The 23,716-nt window shown below is 44.4% G+C and overlaps 1 protein-coding gene, 1 long non-coding RNA gene and 1 other non-coding gene across 3 annotated transcripts in view; 2 read left to right on the plus strand and 1 right to left on the minus strand.

Moving 5' to 3' along the window:
* Positions 1 to 7,652, plus strand: part of LOC140717883 (uncharacterized) — a 44,116-nt gene extending 36,464 nt beyond the window's left edge. Inside the window, exon 3 of the long non-coding RNA XR_012096637.1 lies at positions 7,521 to 7,652. This is a non-coding gene — a long non-coding RNA (uncharacterized lncRNA). The remainder of the gene's footprint in view (positions 1 to 7,520) is intronic.
* Positions 1 to 11,971, minus strand: part of LOC140717856 (zinc-binding protein A33-like) — a 29,693-nt gene extending 17,722 nt beyond the window's left edge. Inside the window, exons 1-4 of the mRNA XM_073031578.1 lie at positions 11,812 to 11,971; positions 8,948 to 9,251; positions 6,605 to 6,700; positions 330 to 563 (exon numbers count right to left, since the gene is read on the minus strand). Of these exons, the coding sequence (XP_072887679.1) occupies positions 330 to 563; positions 6,605 to 6,700; positions 8,948 to 9,251; positions 11,812 to 11,924 (747 nt within the window). The 5' untranslated portion in view covers positions 11,925 to 11,971. The remainder of the gene's footprint in view (positions 1 to 329; positions 564 to 6,604; positions 6,701 to 8,947; positions 9,252 to 11,811) is intronic.
* A 7,682-nt stretch (positions 11,972 to 19,653) lies between these two features.
* Positions 19,654 to 19,817, plus strand: LOC140722615 (U1 spliceosomal RNA). The gene has a single exon (XR_012097688.1). It is a non-coding gene; the product is annotated as a U1 spliceosomal RNA (small nuclear RNA).
* Positions 19,818 to 23,716: the final 3,899 nt, after the last annotated feature.

Below are 23,716 nucleotides of genomic sequence, written 5' to 3' on the forward strand. Positions count from 1 at the left end.
TAGACGCTGCCCGACTTGCTGACTTCCTGCTTCTTGTGCGCGCATGTCTTACAATTATCAAGAGGGAAGTGTTAATCTAACCCTTCACAGCTTTCTCCCCTTACTCTGGAGTTATTAGTAATGGTCCTCTTATTTTAGATTTCTTCCCAAAAGCTTTACAAGGTGACATGCATACAGAGTTTAATTAGGTCTCAGGCAATTGCATCCCCCAGCTGAGAGCTGAGAGGAAAATCGTAATTATGTTTGAGTTTGAGTAGTGTTTGGCGAAAGATGGGCGAGTTTCCAGCCGAGCTTCATAAGGAAGAAAAGGAAAGTGGAAGCTGAATTACCAGTAGGAAATCAACGTTGTCCTGCAGGCCTATTTCCTTCTGTACTGCCTTGATGCTGGCGTCCAGCGAAGACAAGTCTTTGGGGATCTGATCGATCTTCTCTTGCAGCTGGGTGCTCTGTAGGTTAACCTCGGCTTTTAGCTGCTGTAGCAGAGCAGACTCCTCCTTGTACAGGAAACTGTGAAGCTGTTCGAAGCTCTTCTTGATGCTCTCCGTGACATTCTGCATCATATCCTAGGTATAGGTAGAAACAGAAATTAATATCAGGATGCTGCCTGGATTAGAGGGCATGGGCTATAATGAGAGTCTGGACAAACTTGGGTTGGTTTCTCTGGAGCGGCGGAGGCTGAGGTGGGGACCTGATAGATTACAAGAGGCATAAAATCAGAATTAATATCACTGGCATATATTGTGACTTTTGTTATTATGCAGTCATAGTACTTTGCAATAAATAATAAAAACTAAATTGCAGCAAGTATACATATTTAAAAAGTTAAATAAGTAGTGTGAGAAGAGGGAAAATAGTAGTGAGGTAGTGTTCATGGCTTCAATATCCATTCAGAAAGCTGATGGCAAGGGGTAGAAGCTGTGCCTGAATTGTTGAGTATGCACCTTCAAGCTTCTGTAGCAGTGAGCAGACGGCATGTCCTGGGTGACGAGGGTCCTTATTGACAGATACTGCCTTTTCGAGGCATCACTCTGAAGGTGTGCTGGATACTGGGGAGACTAGTGTCCACGATGGAGCTGATTGAGTTTACAACTTTCTGCAGCTTATTCTGATCCTGTGCGGTGGCCCACCCATACCAGAAGGTAATTTAGCCAGTTAGAATTGTTACGAACCCCGTAACTGGGTGTCTTACCAGCAAAGATAGAAGTGTCTGTTGGAGTCTGGTGATACTATTTTCAACAATATTTATTAGTAAAAATATGCAAAAATAATATCAATGCAAATATACAGATAATATACGTCAGCAATACTAAACCTAAAAGTGCGGGTATAATAATAATCAATAAGAAATAAGCTCTATCGTTGTCTAGGGCAGGGGTGTCAAACTCATTTTAGGTCACGGGCCGGATTGAGCAAAATGCAGCTTCATGCGGGCCGGATCAGTCGGACGCGTGCGAACGCAGCTTTCGTTGCCTCCGTTTTCTCAGCCTGCTGTCATGTGTCTCAGTCTCTGCTATAACTACAAAGTGTTTCACTTTACAAATTCCGTTTCTTATGAATAAGACTGCCGAGCAAGACTGCCGAATAAACACTAAAAACCCTGAAAACCTGGTACCTGAATAAACTCAGCATTAGCCATATCATACGCCATAGGCGCTTCGATTACTGGGGCCAGCTTTAATAGTAATTAGATATTATCTCGCGGGCCAAAGATAATTCCACCGCGGGCCGGATTTGGCCCGCGGGCCTTGAGTTTAACATATATGGTCTAGGGGATAATATAAAGATGGAAATATAAAGTTCAGTTCAGTTCATGCAGGCTGCAGTAGTTGTTGGTCGCAGTGTTTCAATTGTTGGAGAGAGAGAGAGAGCGAGCGCGAACGGTAATAGCTATTATCTTGCCAACCTTCCTTTATGATTTTGATCCGTCGATGCGTTGTTGTTGTGGCCATTCACGTATGACCCCTCCGTCCTTTAGCTAGACCGTTCTTCCGTGGTGGACTCGTCACCCAGGCAAGGGTGGACACACACACAAGCCCCCACCGGTCTCGCTACAAAACACTGAGTTAAAATTTAACGACCCTTCGTTCGGTCTCCGATCTCCCACCCTGTCTCGTGGGGGTTCTGATGCTCACTAGCTTTTCTCCTGGTGCGTCTGAGGGGTGTTACCCCAGACCCCACTTTTATCCCCACTCACGGGGTCTCAGGTGTCAATCAGGTTGGGATGATGTAACCCATCAAACCAGCCCACTCTGGTTGTCCCCTGAGGGGTTTCAATGAATAGAACAGTACCAAGTAAACAATCCTTCTCCAAAAGACAATAGCAGTAAATCAATGGCTTTTGTTAGTAGGAGACATTCCACTTTGTGTATCTCTGAGCTGTCTCTCTCTCTCATTAACTTTCATGAGCTGTTATCAATAACAACTGCCCTGGCAGCTTTCCTGTGTCTCTCTCACTTCCTTGATAAGAGCATTGGAATAGTAGCGATTTACGATTCTCCAAAAGGGGGGGGGGGGCATGGGTGACTCTGCACCCTTCTGCCCATCAGAGTTGTTCATCCTTCATAACAGAATGCTCTCTGTAGAAATGTGTGATTAGTGTTGGTGACACACCAGGTCCCTTCAAACTCCTAATGAAATACAGCCCCTGTCGTACCTTCCTTGTAACTACATCAATATGCAAACATGATGAAATCTGCAGATGCTGGAAATTCAAACAACACACACAAAATGCTGGTGGAACACAGCAGGCCAGGCAGCATCTATAAGGAGAAGCACTGTCGACGTTTCAGGCCGAGACCCTTCGTCAGGACTAACCAAAAGGAAAGATAGTAAGAGATTTGAAAGTAGTGGGGGGAGGGGGAAAATGCGAAATGATAGGAGAAGACCGGAGGGGGTGAGATGAAGCTAAGAGCTGGAAAGGTGATTGGCAAAAGGGATACACAGCTGGAGAAGGGAAAGGATCATGGGACGGGAGGCCTCGGGAGAAAGAAGGGGGGAGGGGAGCGCCAGAGGGAGATGGAGAACAGGCAGTGTGATGGGTGGAGAGAGAGAAAAAAAAACAACTAAATATGTCAGGGATGGGGTAAGAAGGGGAGGAGGGGCAATAACGGAAGTTAGAGAAGTCAATGTTCATGCCATCAGGTTGGAGGCTACTCAGCCGGTATATAAGGTGTTGTTCCTCCAACCTGAGTTTGGATTCATTTTGACAATAGAGGAGGCCATGGATAGACATATCAGAATGGGAATGGGACGTGGAATTAAAATGTGTGGCCTCTGGGAGATCCTGCTTTTTCTGGCGGACCGAGTGTAGGTGTTCAGCGAAACGGTCTCCCAGTCTGCATCGGGTCTCACCAATATATAAAAGGCCACACAGGGAGCACCGGACTCAGTATACCACACCAGCCGACTCACAGGTGAAGTGTCGCCTCACCTGGAAGGACTGTCTGGGGCCCTGAATGGTGGTGAGGGAGGAAGTGTAAGGGCACTTGTTCCACTTACAAGGATAAGTGCCAGGAGGGAGATCGGTGGGAAGGGATTTGGGGGGGGGGGGGGGGGGGAAACGAGTGGACAAGGGAGTTGCGTAGGGAGTGATCCCTGCGAAAAGCAGAAGGGGGGGAGGGAAAGATGTGCTTGGTAGTGGGATTTTTGACAGTAGAGCAGGATACTGGGGAGACTAGTGTCCTTTCCCTTCTCCAGCTCTGTATCACTTTCGCCAATCACCTTTCCAGCTCTTAGCTTCATCCCACCCCCTCCGGTCTTCTCCTATCATTTCGCATTTCCCCCTCCCCCCACTACTTTCAAATCTCTTACTATCTTTCCTTTCAGTTAGTCCTGATGAAGGGTCTCGGCCTGAAACGTCGACAGTGCTTCTCCTTATAGATGCTGCCTGGCTTGCTGTGTTCCACCAGCATTTTGTGTGTGTTGTTTGAACTACTTCAATATGTTGACACCCTTAGAGCAGACAGACAGTTTCTTTCTACCCATGGCTGAAATAGCTAATATAAGAAGGTATGCATTTAAAGTGAGAGGATAATTTTAAAGGAGATGTGAGGGGCAAGCTGTTTAATTTTAAAACAGAGTGGTGTGTTGCCACCAGGAATGCACTGCCTAGAGTAGAGAAAGAGGCAGATACATTAGAGAATTTCAAGAAATGTTTAGATAGGCACACAAATGTGAGTAAAAGGGAAGGATATAGACATTGTGTAGGCAGAGGGGATTAGCTAGGATGGCCATTTGATTATTAATTTAATTAGATAGGCACAACGTTGTGGGCCGAAGGGTCTGACGTGCTGTACTGTTCTGTGTTCAATGTCAATAGGGTCAGCAAGGCTCAAGACACACTTGTACTACTGCGTTGCTCACTTCTTCAGTGCCAGGAGGCAGCAGGCATTCCTGTGATGCACTCGGGGATAGTTTACCAGGAGTAGACACAGCCTAGTTGTTCATGGGCATGCTCCTCCCCACCACTCAACCACCTCCGGAGGAGGCGCTGCCTCAGGGCACTGGCACCTCTCAGTAAGTGTCTCCACCATCTAGGCCCTTGCCTTCTTTTCATTACTCTCACCAGGCAGGAGATACAAAAGCCTGAAGTCCCACACCATCAGGTCCAGGAACAGATACTTTCTTATAACTCTGATCACCACAAAAGGCAGGATCTCCCAGTGGCCATCCATTTCAATTTGGCTTCCCGTTCCCATTCCAGCATGTCAGTCTGCAGCCTTCTCTACTGCCTTGATGAGGCCACATTCAGATAGAGGCCTCATATTTCACCTGGGGAGCCTCCAACCTGTTGGTATGAACATCAGTTTAACTTCCATTAACTCCTCTCTACCCTCCCCCCCATTCTTGTTACCCTTTCACCCCTTCTTTTCTCCTCACCCTGCTGTTATCATTCCTCGTTCTCCCTCTCCTTCCCTTTCATCCATGTTCCACTGTCCTTGCTTAGATTCCTTCTTCTTCAGCCCTTTTCCACTTATCACCTCACAGCTTTCTATCTTTATCCCTCTCTCCCACCCAGCCCTCCACTCACCTGGTCTCACCTAACCCCCACTAGCTTTTACACCTTCCCTCCCCCATCTTATTCTGGCTTCTGCCCCCTTCCTCCTGTCCTGATGAAGGGCTTCAACTTGAACAGCAACTCTTTATTCCCTTTCTTGGATACTGCCCGAGCCCCTCCAGCACTTTGGGTATATAGCAATCAGGAATGGTTTGACAAGATTGTTTTCTCAGAGGACGAGGGGATGACTTTATAAATGCATATAAAATTATGAGAGGCATAGGAAGGGTAGGGTCTTTTTCACAAGGTTAAAAAAGCCAAATACGAGAAGGCACAAATCTGAAGCAAGAGGGTGAAAAATTAAAGGAGATTTGCAAGCTTGTGTTTCTATACAGGGAGGGGTCGGTGTTTGGTAGAACCTGACGAGGGAGGTGCTGGAAGCTAATATGACAGCAACGTTTAAGAGGCATTTTAGACAGGAACATGGAGAGATACGGAATGGGGGGGGGGGTTTACAGACACTTGCAGAGAGATGGGATTATTTAAAATGGCATCATATTTGGTGCTGTTTCTGTGTTGTACTGTTCTACGCTCAGTCTCAGTGGAAGGGAACGTGAAACCTCCTAGTTGGAGTTAAAACTCATCAGGAATCACTGGTATCTTTAGGCTGAGTTGAGTGTAGTGTGGGGGTGTGGCTTGCTTGCAAGTTGAAAGCTGCTTTCGCCATGCTGGCTGTTGATTGGTGCGTTTATAAACTGCGGTTGCGCTTTCCCATTGGTTGGCTTGGGCGCCACAGTTCCAAACCCCTTGGAGGGTTATAGGAGAAATACGAGCGAGGGATTCCCGGGGGATGCCTCACAGAACAATCAGGAAAGTATGCTCTGCAAGCACTTTTAGCTAAATATCTATTTGATGTCCTTCAGCCTTGAAGTTTGTGTAACTTGGAGGAACTTGAAAAGTTGTTCAATTTGTTTTTTAAATGATTGTAGATAAATGCTTACTCGTAGTCAGTGTCTGCTGTCCTTCTCACCAAACCCGTGAGCCTGTTTCTATGTTACAGTTGAGCAAGCAAACAGGGCCCCAACTCAACAGCTCATCCGAAAGACCAACACTACAGTATCAGCGTCGAGCCGAGCTGCACGCCAACCTCTGATCTCTCAACCTTCCAATCCAGGAGAGATCACCACCAAGTCACATCCCTTTTGATATCAGTGAGCAGTCTCACTCAATGAGAAGGTCTGTGTGGACTTTTCCTGAACTAGCTTATCCCCATTGGCTCTTTTAACCAAATTCCACATAAAGCACTATAGACCAGGTCTTGTACTTCCATTGTCTCGTCTCTGGTTATATTTTTTGTACTAATGTCTTGTTTGACACAGATTTTTTTTTCTATACACCCAGGCACGAGTATGTTACCTGTACCTACGTACCTAAGTTTTGCTTGTATAGTACCTCACCATACCTGCACACATGACAATAAACTTGACTTAGCTTGGGGTTATCAACCAAATTCATGCTTTTTTTGTGCAAAGATGCTTTTAAACAATAACGTGCTCAAGAGAATTCTGTACAACACGAGTTCCACATAAACAAGACAAAGTTACTTACCGAGATATCCTCCAGTAAACTTTCATACTTGCTTTTTGCCAGCTTGCGTTTATCAATCATGGCTTGCAGTTTAGTCACAGACTTCTGAAGTTGTTCCTAAGTTACAGGATTAAGATATCAGAGAGCATACAGATGCATGGTGTTCAAACAAAATGTGATTTTCTTTCCCGCTGGGAAAAGGAACCGCATTAGCCCTGGCGAATGGAACTCTCCCATTCAGATACCAGCGCTTAGAAATTCTCTTGGTCAAAAGCGTTGAGTTTGTGGATAAAATAAATGCATTGGATTCATTGTTTGGTTCCACTGAAGTTTTCTAAGAGGACAGGTTCTGTCCTGCTGTTATAAAGCTATTGAAAGGACCTCTTGTACGATAAGCTGGAGTCTTGGCCTGAATCTACCTCGTTTATGGCCTTCCACCTTAATGATCTATCAGCACTTCACTATCCCTGGAACTCTAACACTTTGTTCCGCACTGTTACTGTTTTCACTTTGTATGACCTTCCTTGCTTGTTCCCCACTATTGTGCTACTATCACAATGGTGGGCAGCAAGTAAGGAAGTGATACTAGTTGCAAATAATTGAATTGCTTCCTCTTCCTTTTCTTTCCTCTCCTCATGCATCTTGAGAAGGCAACATCCATCATCAAAGAACCCCACTCTCTGGGCTATGCCATCTTATCACAGCTACTTTCAAGCAGGAGGTACAGAAACCTGAAGTCCCACACCACCAGGTTCAGGAACAGCTACTTCCCTTCAACCGTTCAGTTCCTGAACTAACCAGCACAACCATTATCACTACCTAGCAACACAACAACCACTTTAGTCACTCTGCACTACAATGGACTTGGTTTCTTTGCTCTAATTATGTTTTTTCCTTATAATTTATGTTTTGTTCAACTCCATTTTACTGATTAAAGCAACGAGGAGGATTGAATCATTGAGGCGAACGTGGAGGGTGCGCGTTGCTGCCTGCCTTCTGATAGCTGGTGGATCGCTCTGCTGCCAGAGAGGGGAGCCTGTACGGTCTGCAGCCATGTCTGAAGGATGTTTCCGAGGTTTTAATATGTTTAGATATGGATATGGACTTTGACTACAGACTGCAAACTTTTATTCAGTCTTCTGGTTTTTTATATTCTGTATTTTCGCCCCTTCTTTCTCGTTTTTTTGTGTGAAGAGAAGGGGATTTGGGGGTCAATGTTCTTTCTGTATTTTGTGCGGGGTGAGGGGGTTTAGAGGTCGATGCACTTGTGTTTTTGTTTTTTTTGTGTGAGGAGAGAGGTATTTGGGAGTCTATGTTCTTGTTGCGTTTCAGCTGGGGGGGGGGTTGGTGATTGTGTTACCATTCTTTTTCCATTCCCCCCCCCTGGTTTTCATGGCTATCTGAAGAAGAATAATCTCAGAGTTGCATACTTTGATATCAAGTGAAATGTAATAAAGGTTCCTGCCATTTGTGCCCTTTGTGTGAAAACTTACCCCTTAGATTCCTATCAATTTTCCCCTTCACACTTACAACTTGTGCCTGGTGGACAGACTACCTCTCTCCTATCTATGCTCCTCATAATCTTATAAACCACTACGAGGTTACCCTTCAGCATCCTACGCCCAGGCGAGAATAAATCTTGCCGATCAACTCCCTCCTTATAACAACAGCTTAGAAAATAATAAAAGAAAGGATTTCATTCCATCATTCAGGTGCAAGAAGGAAGGAGGAAGTCATACAGTAAAGGAAGCAGGCTCATTGACCCATCCTAACTCTGATTGGTCCGTGTTTGGCCCATACCCTCACATGATTATGCCACAGACCATTACGCAAACTGTCCCTGGACCCCAAGTCTGGAAACTTGGCCCTAATCCTTTTCTATCCTTATACCTGTCCAAGAGTTCCACCCTCCAGTTCCTGTTAAATCTCTCCCCTCAACCTATATCCTCTAGTCCTGGGGGTTGTGGGGGGGGGGGGGAAGAGGGGGTGTGCAAGTTTGTATAGAGTAACAGTGCAGCTCAGGGTGTCAGAGTTTGGAATTCAATTTGGAGCCATCTGAAAGGAGTTAGTATGTCCTCCCCCGTGACTGTGCGGGTTTCCTCTGGGTTCTCCAGTTTCCTCCCACGATCCAAAAACACACCGGTTAGCAGGTTAATCGGTCAATGTAGACTGTCCTGTGATTAGGCTCGTGTTTAATAGCTAGGTTGCCGGGGGAGTGGCTTATTGGGCCACCAGAGCGTGTTCTGTGCTGTGTTTCTAAATTTTAAAAATCTGTCTGATTCACCGTTGGCAAGAGCAATGGGAGCAGCCGCAGCTGGAAGGAGACTGAGAAACTGACAGAGGTAGGACGATGACTCCCTGTACCTTGAACTCTTCAGCAGCCTCTTGCACGTTGAGGACATCGTGGTGCAAGTGCTTCCTTGAATCGCGGCAGTCCAGGCAAATCACCTCACAGTCTGTGATGCAGAACCGTTCCATTTTCTTCCGGTGCTCTGGGCAGCAGTGGTGAGGTGGGATGCTGTCCCCTAGCCGCACCTGCTCCCGGCAGATCGTCGCCACGATGTTCGAGAGCTTGCGGTTACTCCTCAAGATGCCAGTGGGCGAGATGTCTGAGCACAGGCCACAAACGTGCTGACCCTGCTCTTCCCAATGTCTGGTGATGCATTCCCTGCGGACACCGGATTGAGATAAGGTAAAAGATTAAACTCAAGAGATTCTGCAGATGCTGGAAATCCAGAGCACTGAACACAAAATGGTGGAGGAGCTCAGCATGGCAGGCGGCATCCAAGGATAATAAGAGACAACATTTTGGGCCAAGACCCTTCATCAGGACTGGAAAGGAAGGGGGAAGAAGCCAGAAAAGAGATTGTTACGTGTACATTGAAACATACGTGTCATTTGCGTCAAAGCAAATTAGCAAGGATTGCGCAAAGTGTCACACTTCCAGCACCAACATAGCATACACACAACTCATCAACCCTACCCTGAACTACTCTCATAAGATGTAAAGGGATACCTAATGTTACAAAAAGGAAGATACAGAAGCCACACTTTCTATTTTGCAATAAAATGGCATGTCCAATGATCATTTCCTGGTGCAAACCTAAAATCTATCTGCTAAACTTCTCAAGTTGTTCAGTTGGAATTTGAATCTGAATTCACTCCCTCCTCCAATTATGGCTTGAAAATACTTCATCCAAACATCTGAATTTCCCCTCAAATTTATCACAGATCACCAACCCTCTGTCTACCAAACTTGTGGCTTTTGCAAAGCTAGCGATAAATCTAGATGTAGCACAATAACTTCATTCAAAGCTGCTACAAAACCCCTCACAAATCTGTAATAACACAACAACCTGCAGATACTCACCATCCATCATCAACTACCCTCACCACCCAGGCCATGCTCATACCTTGCTGCTACCATCAGGTAGGAAGTACAAGAGCTACAGGACTTGCACCACCTGGTTCAAGGACAGTTACTGCCCCTCAACCATCAGGCTTTTGAACAAAAGAGGATAACTGCACTCAGCTATTGAGATGTTCCCAATACCAATGATCACACTTTAAGTACTCCTTATCTTGTTATTCATGCTCTTGACATTTATTTATATTTGCACGTGCACAGCTTGTTGTCTTCTATGTTCCACATGATCTTTCATCGATCCTGTTTACAGTTACTATTCTATGGATTTGCAAAGTATAGCTGCAGGAAAAAGAATCTCAGGATTGTATGTACTGATAATAACTAACTTACTTTGAACTTTGAAGATGTTGCCCCTAAACAAACGTGTTAAAATCCCCCAAGCTCAGCCTGTGATATGTCTATCATAGAACCTCTAATCTTCGTCTCTCTACTTCCTTTAAGCCTCTAACCTACCGGTGGTCCTTAATGGTTCCACCAACCCACAGCTTCTCCCTCTCTATTCTAACCCTAGTCTCACTTCTGGTAACCCCATCTCTCCTCTGTGAGATGGCTCCACCCTGTGCTATCTTCCAATATCCCTACACCCACACCCACTCACTCCCCAGTGTCTCGTCTCATATTGCCTCCACCCCAGAACCACCTGTCCCCAGCCACAGCACTCTGTTCTCTCTGCATTCTCCATCCCATCCTGACTCCAATCCCTTTCTGCGACCCCAGCCCTGCTACACGGTCAGATTGGGATAGTAACTGTTCTGCAGAAGACTGCAAGAAATTGCAGAGTTATGAATGCTGTCTAGTTCATCACGCAAACCCCCCTCCCTTCCACTAACTCCATTATTTATACGTTCTGCCGCCTGGAAAATGCAGCCAACATAATCGATAACTCCTCTAACCCTGGTCATTCTCTCTTCTACCCAATGGGAGTGGGGAGAAAATACACAAGACCAAGAATGTGTATCATCAGGTTCAAGAACAGCTTCTGTTTTGCTGCTATGAGACTCCTGAACAGACATCACCTCAACGTTCTTCACAATCCTTGCACTTTATTTGTCCAGCTACACTGCACTTTCTTTGCAACGTAAGAATATATTCCACAACTCTATTGTTTTCTTTAATACCACTCTGATGTCCATACATAAGCTATCAGACTCCTCAATTCCCAGAGCCTGGACTGACACCTTGCCCTATTGATTATTTATTGTAATGCCTGCACTGTATGTAGTCCTGTGTAGGTCTGTAGTCTAGTGTAGCTTTCTAAGTTTTTTTTTTAAGTAGTTCAGTCTAGTTTTTGTACTGTGTCATGTCCTGAAAAACGTTGTCTCATTTTTACGGTATACCGTACCAGCAGTTATGGTCAAAATGACAATAAAAGTGACTTGACTTGTCTACAGACAATGACAAACCAATTAACCTGCCTCTCTACAACCCATTTCCGCCGAGATAGTCACTCCATCCTCCGCTCTCCTCACTCTAGCCCCTGGACTCCGCTTCCTTCTCACCATCCCAGTCCCGAGGCACTCTACAATAATCTTTCCCCAAGAACACGCCCCCTTTCACGGCCCAGCATCAACCCCCCCCCCCCACATCATCACTCCCCACTACCTCAGTCCGTAGTTTCTCCATTTCTAACTTCAGCTGGTATCAGTCTCTTCCCTTCCACAGCACCTCATAATCTCAAACTCTGGTCTCTCTGATTCCCTTTCCAGATCTTCCCGTCCAGCTCTCTCACTCGCTCCAGATCTTGCATCGCACCAATTCCCCCACTGTTCCTCGTCCCGGGCCCACCTCCCCCAGGAATTACCGGCAGAAATAATGCTCGCATTCCAGCTCCACGGGATCGACGAAGATAGCCTGACAGAGAGAGCAGGTCACGTCCAAGACCAGCTGTGAAATGCCGTCCACTAACGTAGCCATCTTTGCAACAACGTCGGAAAGAAGCAACAGCGGTCAATCGCAGTCACCCCGCCCAGGCCCCGCGGACTTTCGCGCAGCCAATCACGAGACACGGTGGCACCGGGCCCTTCAATGATAGGAGAAGAGTGTGACGCAAGCTCCAATCCCGTAACAACACAGGCGAGTGGCAAGATTCATTGAGCCTAAATAGCAATGACGAGACCTTTAGCCAATCACCTTCATTAATTCCGCCCATAGCTGTCTTGATTGGAGGCTCAGTCAATCAATTGTTTCCTCCTGTCAATCAATTTACCCTGCGACCTGGCCATTCGGCAACTGAAAGACTCAGTGTGGCCGGTGACTCTACAAGATGTTAGAGGGCTGAGATCCTTCATCAGGACTGGGGATGAGAAGCTGCCTGGCCTACTGACTGCCTCCAGCATTTGTGTGTGTGTGTGTGTGTGTTGCTTAGATTTCTAGCATCTGGAGAATTTATCGTCCCGAGTAGCATCTGTGGGGTGGGAGGAGAGAGGGCCGGTGCCATCATCGATGCGGCTGGACGATCGGGACATTTCTTGTTTCAAGCTTTCCTCCGCCCTCTACCCTAGTCCCCCTCCTCCCTCTCCCCTTCTTCTTTTTACCTGTATCTCCTCGCCTGTCCTCCACCCTCTCGCCGTCTTCCTTTCCTCTACATCTAACGCGCTCTCCTCCCTTGCCCCTCCCTCTCCGTCATCAGTTCCCTCTGGCACTGTCCTTTGTTCTGAACACCTTTGAGGATGAGGTAGAGGAATACCCTTCCCAAAATGCCCACCCGACCTCTCTTTGGTTCCTCACCTTCCTTTCCCATCAGATTGCCTATCCACATCCTCTGCCCCTCCACCTACCACCTCCTAGCCTCTGATGCTGTGCCCGACCCTCGTCACCTGGATCCTGCCATCATCTGCCGTCCTTGCTTCAGTCCTTCCCTCACCATTTGACACTGGCTACGTTCCCTCTAGTGCTGGTTTAGTTTTCTAAGACACATCACAGTAACAGGTCCTTCTGGCCCTAATTACACCCATGTGACCAATTCACCTACTAACCTGTACGTCTTTGGAGCGTGGGAGGAAGCTGGAGCACTCAGAGGAAGCCCATGTGGTTACGGGGAGAACGTACAAACTCCTTATAGTCAGCAGCGGGAATTGAACCGGGGTCACTAGAGCTGTAGTAGATGAAGGCTCTTGGCCTAGTATGCTGACTGTCCACGTATGCTGCCCGACCCACTGAGTTCTTCCAGCAGTTTGTTGTTTGTATGGCTGCTTGGAGTGTGCCGGCAGCGAAGAACATGGGAAGTGAAGGTGGGCTGAATCTGCACTCGGATTCAGAGTTCTTATGAGCATCCCGTAAGTCTGCAGTTGCTCCAAATGTGTCCGACTGCTGGGTGTGCCAATACATCGCACAACACTCACTGCTGTTCAGCACAAGTGGCGCGTGCGAGCTCGATTTCAAAGTTTTAGCTAAGTTTGGATAGGTACCTGGTTGGTAGGTTACGGAGGGCTGTGGTAGGCAGGTTAAATAGTTCCGCCCAAACTAGATGGGTCAAAGGCCTGTTTCTGTGCTGTACTTTTCTTTGGCTATATAACTATCTCTGTAGACTCTGTGCAAACGTGTATGAAGTTCAACATTATGATTCAACAACGAGAACTTTCCATCCATACTTCACCACGTTGTCATGGCACAAAGTTCTCATATATGATTCCATAACCCTCAGACTCACCCTCAAAGATTCTGCAACTCATGTTATCAGTATTATTTATTTAAAGGATTGCTTTGGAAAGGGTGATATCTAGAGGTGATAAGTCAGCCCTGAAGAAGGGTCTCGGACCGAAACCATTTCCATAGATGCTGCTTGATTTACTGAGTCCCTCTGGCCTTCTGTGTATGTTGCTCTGTATTTTATTAACTTATTTGTGGTACTATTTTGTGTTATGTGCTGTGTGTGATATCTGTTTTGTGGGTGCACCCTGGTCTGGAAGAACGTTGTTTCATGTGTGTGTGTGTGTGTGTGTGAGATCCGTCAGTCTCGAGAGACCGGATCTGCGCCTGAAGTTTCCTGGGCAGGGTTGTATGGGATAGGTAGGTTAAATAGCTCGGTTGTAACCAGCAGTTGCCCAAGCTGCAGGCCTTCCCCTCTCCACGCCACTGATGTTGTCCAAGGGAAGGGCACTAGGACCCGAGCAGCTTGGCACCGGTGACGTCGCAGAGCAATGTGTTGTTAAGTCCTTGCTCAAGGACACAAACACGCTGCCTCAGCTGAGGCTCGAACCAGTGACCTTCAGGTTACTAGTCTGATGCCTTGCCCACTAGGCCACGCGCCAACACTATGTACAGTTATGACAACAAACTTGAACTTGATATACTGCAGGTACTTAGATTATAAATTTAATTTAACTTTTTTAATATACCTTTTGGCACAACATCTTGGTCCAGGGAAGATCAGTCTGATACATTGAGTTATAATCGAGTCTGGCCCTACCCATGTTTCTCTTTTTAATTTACTTGGGATCTCTCTGTAATCAAACCTGACAAAGTATCAGGTGTTCACAGTAAAGGCTGCTTCCTGCATGAGTTCAGAAGGTGCTCTTCCCAGTACTGTCCCAAAGGGAATAATGATTCTTGATTTTTTAATCGACAAACGTCCACCATAAGAACGTGGCCTGAAGTTGCCTAAGGCCACTATTTGGCTGATATGCCTAAACCAGTTTGAACTGCTCTGAATCAGGAGAACAAAGAAAGTGCAAATTTGGTGGTGACAGTGCAATACACACACAATGCTGGAGGAACTCAGCAGGTCAGGCAGCATCTATGGAGAAGGATAAAGAGTAATGCTCCTTATAGCTTTGGGGCAGATCTGACACAGGCCAGTAATTTAATCCTGAGCCAACAAGATTGAAACACAGCAAATTCCATCTGATAGAAGAAGGATAAGAATGGGAAGGGTCTCAGGCATAGAAACAGCAGGAACCCTGGAGACCGTCCATCATGGAGGTGAGCAAGACCCACCCTGGAAATGTGGAGATCAAATCGGGGGTTATTGTCGGTTGAAAGCCACTTCCATCGTGCCTGTTTTTGATAGGCCTGTTTGATGTATGAAACAACTTTCCCCTTGTGTGCCACGGCACTAGTGTCTGATTTCAGGCACCTCAGGGGTGTAAGAACAGCGTATGCGGGAGGCTGGGACTCATTTCTTTTGTCTCCAGGGGCTCATCACAATGAGGTTGTGACCAGTGCTGAAGAACCCTTGGGAAAGCTTGCTCCAGACTTCGAAGGCTCATGCTCACCCTTAGCTAAGTATCTGTTTGCTAGTTTTGTCATTTGTATAACTTGGGGGAACTTAGATATTTGATTGCATATTTTACTGTTTGTAAATAAATGATTAACATCTATGTCTGTAGTCAGTGTCTTGTGTCTCACTCACTGATCCCCTGAACCGATTTCCATGTTGCAGAGCAAGAAGGAACGCCTGGCCAGTGTGAATTCCCGTTCCTTCTCTGTTTGTTGAACATTCAGGGATGGTCAAATTGAGCAGTTGTGCACAGAGGTAATTAGTTTCGGATCGGTCACATGTTTTGTTTTACCTAAATCAAGGAAGGTATTTGTTAGTTAATGCAGAATCTTTTTATTTAATTTTAGTTTAGTTAGTTACACAGATGTTTCATAAACAGATTCTCTCTGTGCCTAACCAATCCTTTTTGTTGAGGGTGAATACAGACAAGGAAATGCTTCATAAGTGTTGTGAGAATCTCTGCTTCCAGCAGCAGGTCATCAAAAAACAACGTGACTGTTGTGAATCTGGCATGTTATGAGAAATCTGGATTGAAGAAATTGTGTTATTTCCGGGCATGGCCTACACATGATTATCATTCACTACTGTTGTACGGTGTTAGCTAGCATGATTCACACAGTGAACAATTCCTGTTAATTAGGGAATGATGTTCAATAGTGTAAGGTTCAAGCTTTGCTCTTTCGAGTGGTCTTGACCACATTTCTCCAGCCCCTGGCCCAACTGAGATATCACTGCCCCACTTTATTTACCTTAAGGCAGGGAGCCAGGTTTAGCCCCTTTATTGATTGTAGTGCTTGAGATCGGACATAAACAAGAGGTGGTTGACCATGGTCATCAATCCATAATGAACATGACAGAAGCAGACCAAACTAAAAAGAAATGTAGACAGTATAGTGTGGAGTATCTGAGATATGGATTTATACCAGAACAAAACAGCAGCCAATGGAACTAGAATCAGAAAAGACCATAAGACCATAATATATAGGAGCAAAAGTAGGCCATTCAGCCCATCAAGTCTGCTCCGCCATTCAGTCTTGGGCTGATCCAATTCTTCCAGTCATCCCCACTTCCCTGCATTCACCCCATACGTTGATGCCCTGGTTAATCAAGAACCTATCTATCTCTGCCTTAAATACACCCAATGACTTGGCCTCCACAGCTGGTCATTGCATCAAATTCCACAGATTTATTACGCTCCGACTAAAGTAATTTCTCCGCATTTCTGTCCTAAATGGACATCCTTCAATCCTGAAGTCATGCCTTCTTTTCCTAGAATCCCCTGCCTTGGGAAATAACTTTGCCAGATCTAATCTCTTCAGGCCTTTTAACATTTGGAATGTTTCTATGAGATTCCCCCTCATTCTCCTGAACTCCAGGGAATACAGCCCAAGAGCTGCCAGATATTCCTCATACGGTAACCCCTTCATTCCTGGAATCATTCTCATACAAAGGGGGAATCAACATTTCAGGCCGTGGTGCAATTTTTCAAAGAGAAGGACATTCCGCTCACCAACATTCTTGCTTGTACAACAGATGGGAGACACCACTGTGGGTTTATTACTTTCTTGAAAAAACGCTGTAGTTAACATATTTACCACTCACTGTGTAGTTCACAGACAACATCATGTAGTGAAAAAACCTGTGACTGGCTGTGCAAATCATTAAATACTAACATCACAGCAATGAATAAAATGACGTTCCAGGCTCTTCATTCTCGACTATTGTGAGAGCTTTCTATGAAGAATGATGTACACTTGCTGTTGTACACAGGTCAGATGGCCTTCAAAGGGAAGCTGAGACACTTTTATACATTTTTGAAACTATTCCAATTTCTTTGAAAACTCAGATGCTTCATTCAGTAATCAACTCAAGGATATTATCAAGAACAGTGCTTATTTGTTAGAATTATTCACAAAGTTTAATGAAATCAGTCTTCATTTGCAAGGAAATGATATGAAGTTAACAAATTTCATGACATATGCCAGAGATATTAAATTGATTCAGATTTTGAATCTTATCAAAGTCAAAATAGCCATCTCCACATTTCCATCCAAATTAACCCTATTTAAGTGCAACAGTCTGTAGCGTGGTAGCGTAGTGGTTAGCACAACGCTTTACAGTACAGGCAACCCAGGTTCAATTCCTGCCACTGCCTGTGAGGAGATTGTAAGTTTGTGGGTTTCCTCGGGGTGCTCCAGTTTCCTACCACAGTCCAAAGACATAATGGTTGTTAGGCTAACTGGTAATTGTAAATTGTCCCATGAGTCGGCTAATGTTAAATGGGGAGTTGCGGGGTGACACGGTTCGAAGGGCTGGAAGTGCTTATTCTGTACTGTATCTCCATAAAATAAAATAGGCTGTTCCGTCTGAAGCGTTTTGGTTGCAGAAAGAATCTCTGAACGCTATCCTGAACTGTGGAAAAAAGCTCAAGATGTTCTTTATTGCATTTCTGAAATATTATTTAATGGTGCGTGGTTTCAATGTACCCACCCAACTTCTTTCAAAGCAACGAAACAGACAGCAAACTACTGAATGTGAGGATCTGAAACTCCTTCAGCCTGCTGTTGAGAAGCTGGTAGTACAAGCCCACCCTTCTCATTAAGAGAAAAAACACAATGAAGTAGTGAATAGTTGGAGAACGTACGTTCTACAACTACTGATTGTATTTATATAAAGAAATAATTTTATTTGTAGTTTTAATAGATTTGATTTTTTTTGCCATTATTTGTCACAGCTTTGAATTTTCATTTACTGTGCATCATAAATCAGTGGTCCCCAACCCACGCGAGGAAATGATGTGAGTCAGCTGCACCTTTCCTGTCATGTCCACTGTTGAACGCACGCGAGGTCATCAGTTGCCTAACTGCAGTGATACCCTCGCACCAGGGGTCACTGGTTGGCCTCGGGTAACCGGCTGCCTCGTGTGGCCGGCTGGAAATGCCGTTGTTACTGGCCCGGAGCGCGGACAGATGGGCGCCGCCTCTAAACCTGCTTAGCACACCGAATATTCGTGGGGAACCCGGTGCTAAAATATTTGCAGACAACCTAATTTGGGCTCAGGGTTTTTCGTAAGTATCAGAGCAGCTACCTCGCTGCGATCTACTGACAGTCAACCCTCGGCCGATAGATCCTACAAGGGGGGCCCTGTCGCATTCCTCGCTCGGTCGGTTGCTCTCTCTGGACTGCGACCGCCGCGGCCCCGGCACGGGGACCTCTGACCCTGACCTTGTCCTCTCACCCCACCCACAACCAGACGCACCTGGCCAAGGCGTCTGGCGGCGGGCGGGCGGAGGCTGGAGTTCGGGCCCGGAGGCTGTCTAATAAGCCAATGAAGCCCTCAAAACTGCTTAAGCACCTCGAGTCCAAGCACCCTGCACTTAAAGACAAACCCGTTGAGTTTTTGAGCGGAAAAAACGTGAGCAAGTGGGACAGGAGCAAGTGCTGAGAGCCACGAAAACTAAATTGCGGAATAGACTGGACGGAAGGAACCCCCTTCAAGTATCGCTGTATTCTGGTTGTGATTAACAACACCCCCCCTCCCGTCGGCTGGTCCGCAAGGATATTGTCAATATTAAACTGATCCGCGGTGCAAAAAAGTTGGTGACCCCTGTCATAAATAAAACTTCTTTATAGTGTTTATGTAATGGCCAGTAAGTGAGAGGGGGCGCTGGGGCTATGGTCTGGGAGCCATGGAGGTGTAACACAAAAAAGATTGGGAAAAACCCAGGCTCTCCGGTTTGAGATCGCTTGGCCACGGGGAAAATGTTCTCGCTGTCCATTTACCCTGTGCCCCTCTGTCCCATTTCTACTCCGCAAAGAAAACAAACCCAATAGTCCCAGCTCTGGGATGTCGGAGGATGCGCCAAAAAAACCGGAAAGAATTTTATACAATGAGAAGCACCCCGCCGAATCTTCCCTTCACCTTTCAGATTTAGTTTCATTTGGCATAACATTGTTTTGGCCCGAAAGGCGTGCTCGCGTGCTGTCCTGTGTTCACTCTCCCTTCGTGTGAAAAGCCCTGCAACATCCTGGCTAATCTCCCCTTCACCCTTTTCAGTGCAATCACGGTGTGCGGGGTAGGGGAAGGGGTCGCCTGTTCATTCACCCTGTGGGCCTCAGGCAACTCCCTGCATTTCCTCAATGAAAACACTGCCACCGTGCGGTCGGGTTCGGTAACGAGCAGTCGCTGCAAAACCAATCGAGGCGCAGATTTCCTTTTTTGGACTATATGCAGATTAAGGTCTGGAAATTGTCACCAGTGAACGACAGCAGCTAATCAAATAATCTAGATTTTCGGCGTTTGTGATAACGGTTTTCTAGGAGTATGGTGTGTAAAAGTAGGAAATGGGTCATTAGAATATTTGGTTGCCTTAATTCTGAGGGGTATGGCATAAGGCTGGATGTGGATGGCGGCGAAGAGAAAGCATACTTACCTGGCAGGGGAGAGACCGTGATCATGAAGGCGGTTCTCCCAGGACGAGGCTATCCCATTGCACTTCGGGTGTGCTGACGCCTGCGATGTCCCCAAATGCGGGATACTCGACTGCAAAATTTGTGGTAGTGGGGGACTGCGTTCGCGCTCTCCCCTGACATCTGAACTAAAAACAGATTTCGTTGTTCGTCAGTTTCTGTAAGCAAATGTTGTTCAGCCACAGTTGCAGGTTGGCAGGTACGATGGTGTTGGCATCACTGAATCATGGCTGAAAGATTATAGCTGGGAGCTTAATGTCCAAGGACACAATTGTATCAAAAGGACAGACAGAGAGGGAGGTGTTGCTCTGCTGGTAGAAATGAAATCAAATCATTAGAAAAAGGTGATATAAGACCTAAGGAAATGCAAGGGTAAAAAGACCCTGATGGGAGTTGTAAACAAGCCCCCAAACAGTACTGAGAATGTGGCCAACGAATCACAACAGGAGATGGGTTGGTGCTGGATTGCAGGAGGGGTAATTTCTTTCTTTCTTTCTTTCTTTCTATTTATTTGCTTACTAAATTTTAGAAAACTACAAGAATAAAAAAGATAATGAAATAGTGAGGAAAAAATAATATTAACCCTCCCTCCTCCCCTTAACCCTCCCCCCCCCATAACCCTTGTCTAAAGAAAGAAAAAGAAGAAGAGAAAGATTGCCTGGATATCGGAGGATCCCCACATGTTCCATGGAATTCAAAATAATTTTAATATTTATTTTTACTTTCCCCAATTACTTTATAATTTTATCTTCAAAGGACCTATGTATTTAATCCTATCTTTTGTAAGTATGGGAGCCAAATTTTCAAAAATATATCATATTCATTTCTTACATTGTATGTAATTTTTTCAAGTGGAATACAACTGTGTATTTCATTATTCCAACAATCCATAGTTAAATATAAATCAGATTTCCAAGTAACTGCGATAACTTTTTTGGCTACTGCCAATGGAATTTTTATAATTTTTTTCTGATACTTATTCAATTTAAGTTTCGGTATTGTCCCTTCAATGTCTCCTAATAAAAATAATACTGGACTATGTGGGAGTTGTACGCCAGTAATTTGTTCCAATAAAAGTCTTAGATTTATCCAAAATGATTGAATTTTAAAACAAGACCAAGTAGAATGTAAAAAAGTACCAATTTCTTGATTACATCGAAAACATTGGTCAGACATATTTGAATTTAATCTATTTATTTTCTGTGGTGTTATATATAATTGATGTAAAAAATTATATTGTATTAATCTACATCGAACATTTATTGTATTTCTCATACTATCAGAACATAATCTTGACCAGTTTTTTCCATCAATTTTAATATTCAAATCAGATTCCCATTTTTGTCTTGATTTATGAATTCCTGATTTAATTGTCTGTTTTTGAATCAAATTATACATACAAGATGTAATTTTTTTAATTTTTCCATTTTGAATTAATATTTCTATTTCACTAGGTTTTGGCATCAACATTGTTTGTCCCAGCTTTACTCGTAAATAAGCCTTTAATTGAAAATAATAGAAAAGAGTGTTATTTGATATTTTATATTTATTTTTTAATTGATCAAATGACATCAATATACCTCCTTCAAAATAATCACCTATATATTTAATCCCCTTTTGGAACCAATTATGTAAAAGTTTATTATCCATTGTAAAAGGAATAAGTCTATTTTGAATTAAAGTTCTTTTTGCTAATAAAGATTTCTTTATCTCATCGTCCATATTTACCTTATTCCATAAATCAATCAAGTGTCTTAATATAGGAGATTCTTTTTTTTCCCGTATCCATTTGGATTCCCATTTATATATAAAATCTTCTGGTATGTTTTCTCCTATCTTATCTAACTCTATTCTAATCCATGCCGGTTTTTCTTCATCAAAAAAAGACGCAATAAATCTAAGTTGATTTGCTTTATAATAATTCTTAAAATTTGGAAGTTGTAACCCTCCTAAATCAAACTTACATGTCAATTTTTCCAATGATATTCTTGACATCTTTCCTTTCCAAAGAAATTTCCTTACATATTTATTCAGTTCTTGAAAAAACTTCTGAGGTAATTGTATTGGTAAAGTTTGGAATAAATATTGCAATCTAAGAAATATATTCATTTTTACAGCCTTAACTCTACCTATTAGTGTTATTGGTAACATCATCCATTTATCAAGATCCTCATTTATTTTTTTAATAATGGCAAATAATTTTGTTTATATAAATTTTTTTACAACATTATCAACTCTAATACCTAAATATTTTATCCCATTTATTGACCATCGAAATTGAGTTACTAATCAACATTGATTATAATTTCCTTTGGTAAGGGGTAAAATTTCACTTATCCCAATTTACTTTATACCCTGATACTTTCCCATATTCTTCCAAGAGGGGTAATTTCTTGAGAGCCCATGAGATGGCTTTTTGGAGGAGCTCGTGGTCAAGCCCATTAGGTGATCAGTATTCTGGACTGGGTGTTGTGTAATGAACCAGAATTGATAAAAGAGTTTTAAGTAAAAGAACCTTTAGGGGAAAGTGATCATAATATGATGAAATTCACCCTGGTATTTAAGAAGGAGAAGCTAAAGTCAGACGTATCGGTATTACAGTGGAATAAAGGGAATTACAGAGGCATGAGAGAGGAAATGGCCAGAATTGATTGGAAAAGAACGCTGGCAGGGATGACAGCAGAGCAGCAACGGCTGGAATTTCTGGAAGCAACTCGGAAGGCACAGGAAATATACATCCCAAAGAGGAAGAAGTATTCTGAAGGGATGATCACACAACCGAGGCTAACAAGAGAAGACAAAGCCAATATAAAAGACAAAGAGAGAGCATACAATAGAGCAAAAATTAGCTGGAAATTAGACAATTGGGAAACTTTTAAAAACCAACACAAGGCAACCTGAACTAAAAAGGTAAAGCTGGAATACAAAAGTAAGCTCGCCAATCATATTAAAGAGGATACCAAAAGTTTCTTCAGATACATAAAGCATATGTTATGAAGGATGAACAGCTCTGATGGGCAGAAGAGTGCAGAGTTGCCCATGTCCCCCCCCCCCCCCCCCCCCCCCGGGAGAATCACAAACCGTTACTGTTGCTATGCTGCTAATGAGAGAGAGAGATGTAAAAGAAAACATGAGAGAACATCTGCTACAGATAAGAGAGAGATAAAGCGGGGAGGGAGACTTGTTGATTCACCGTATTATGGCTTCTGAGAGGGTTATTTATCTTGTACCATTCTGTTCATTAAAATTCCTCAGTGGACAGCCGGAGTGGGCTGGTTTGATGGACTAAGCCATTCAAAATTGATTGACAACTGAGACCCCGTGAGTAGGGATAAAAGTGAGGTCTGGGGAGACACCCCTCAGACAGACCAGGAGACACACTAGTGAGCACCGATTGAGTGTTGGAACCCACGGGAAGGTGTGGGGCATCGGGGACCGAACAAAGGATCGGTCAGTTAAACTCACAGTGTTATAGCAGGGCCGGTGGGGACGTGTGTGTGTCCGCTCATGCCAGAGTGACGAGTCCACCACGGAAGAATGGTCTAGCTGAAGGACAGAGGGGTCATAACTGAATGGCCACAATGACAATGAAACGACGGATCAAGAACGTAAAGGAAGGTTTGCCTGCCTGTAGCTGTTACTGCTTGCCCTCTCTCTCTCTCTCCAACGATCACAACACAACAACCATATCTACCTCAGCACGTATGAACTGAACTGAACTTTATACTTTTCTATGACAATTCATTATCCCCTAGACATCGATAGAACTTGTTTATTATTGATTATTATTATTCCTACACTTTTAGGTTTATTATTGCTCACGTGTATTATCTATATATTTGCATTACTGATATTGATTTGTGTATTTTATTAATAAACACTTTTGAATATAGTACCACCAGACTCCAACAGATTCTTCTTTCTCTGCTGGTCAGACACCCAGTTACGGGGTACGTAACAAATTGGGGCTTCGTCGTCCGGGATTTGATTACCAAATTGGGGGGCCAGTGAATCGGGA

The sequence above is a fragment of the Hemitrygon akajei genome, chromosome 2, assembly GCF_048418815.1.
Source record: "Hemitrygon akajei chromosome 2, sHemAka1.3, whole genome shotgun sequence".
In the NCBI taxonomy this organism is placed as follows: domain Eukaryota; kingdom Metazoa; phylum Chordata; class Chondrichthyes; order Myliobatiformes; family Dasyatidae; genus Hemitrygon; species Hemitrygon akajei.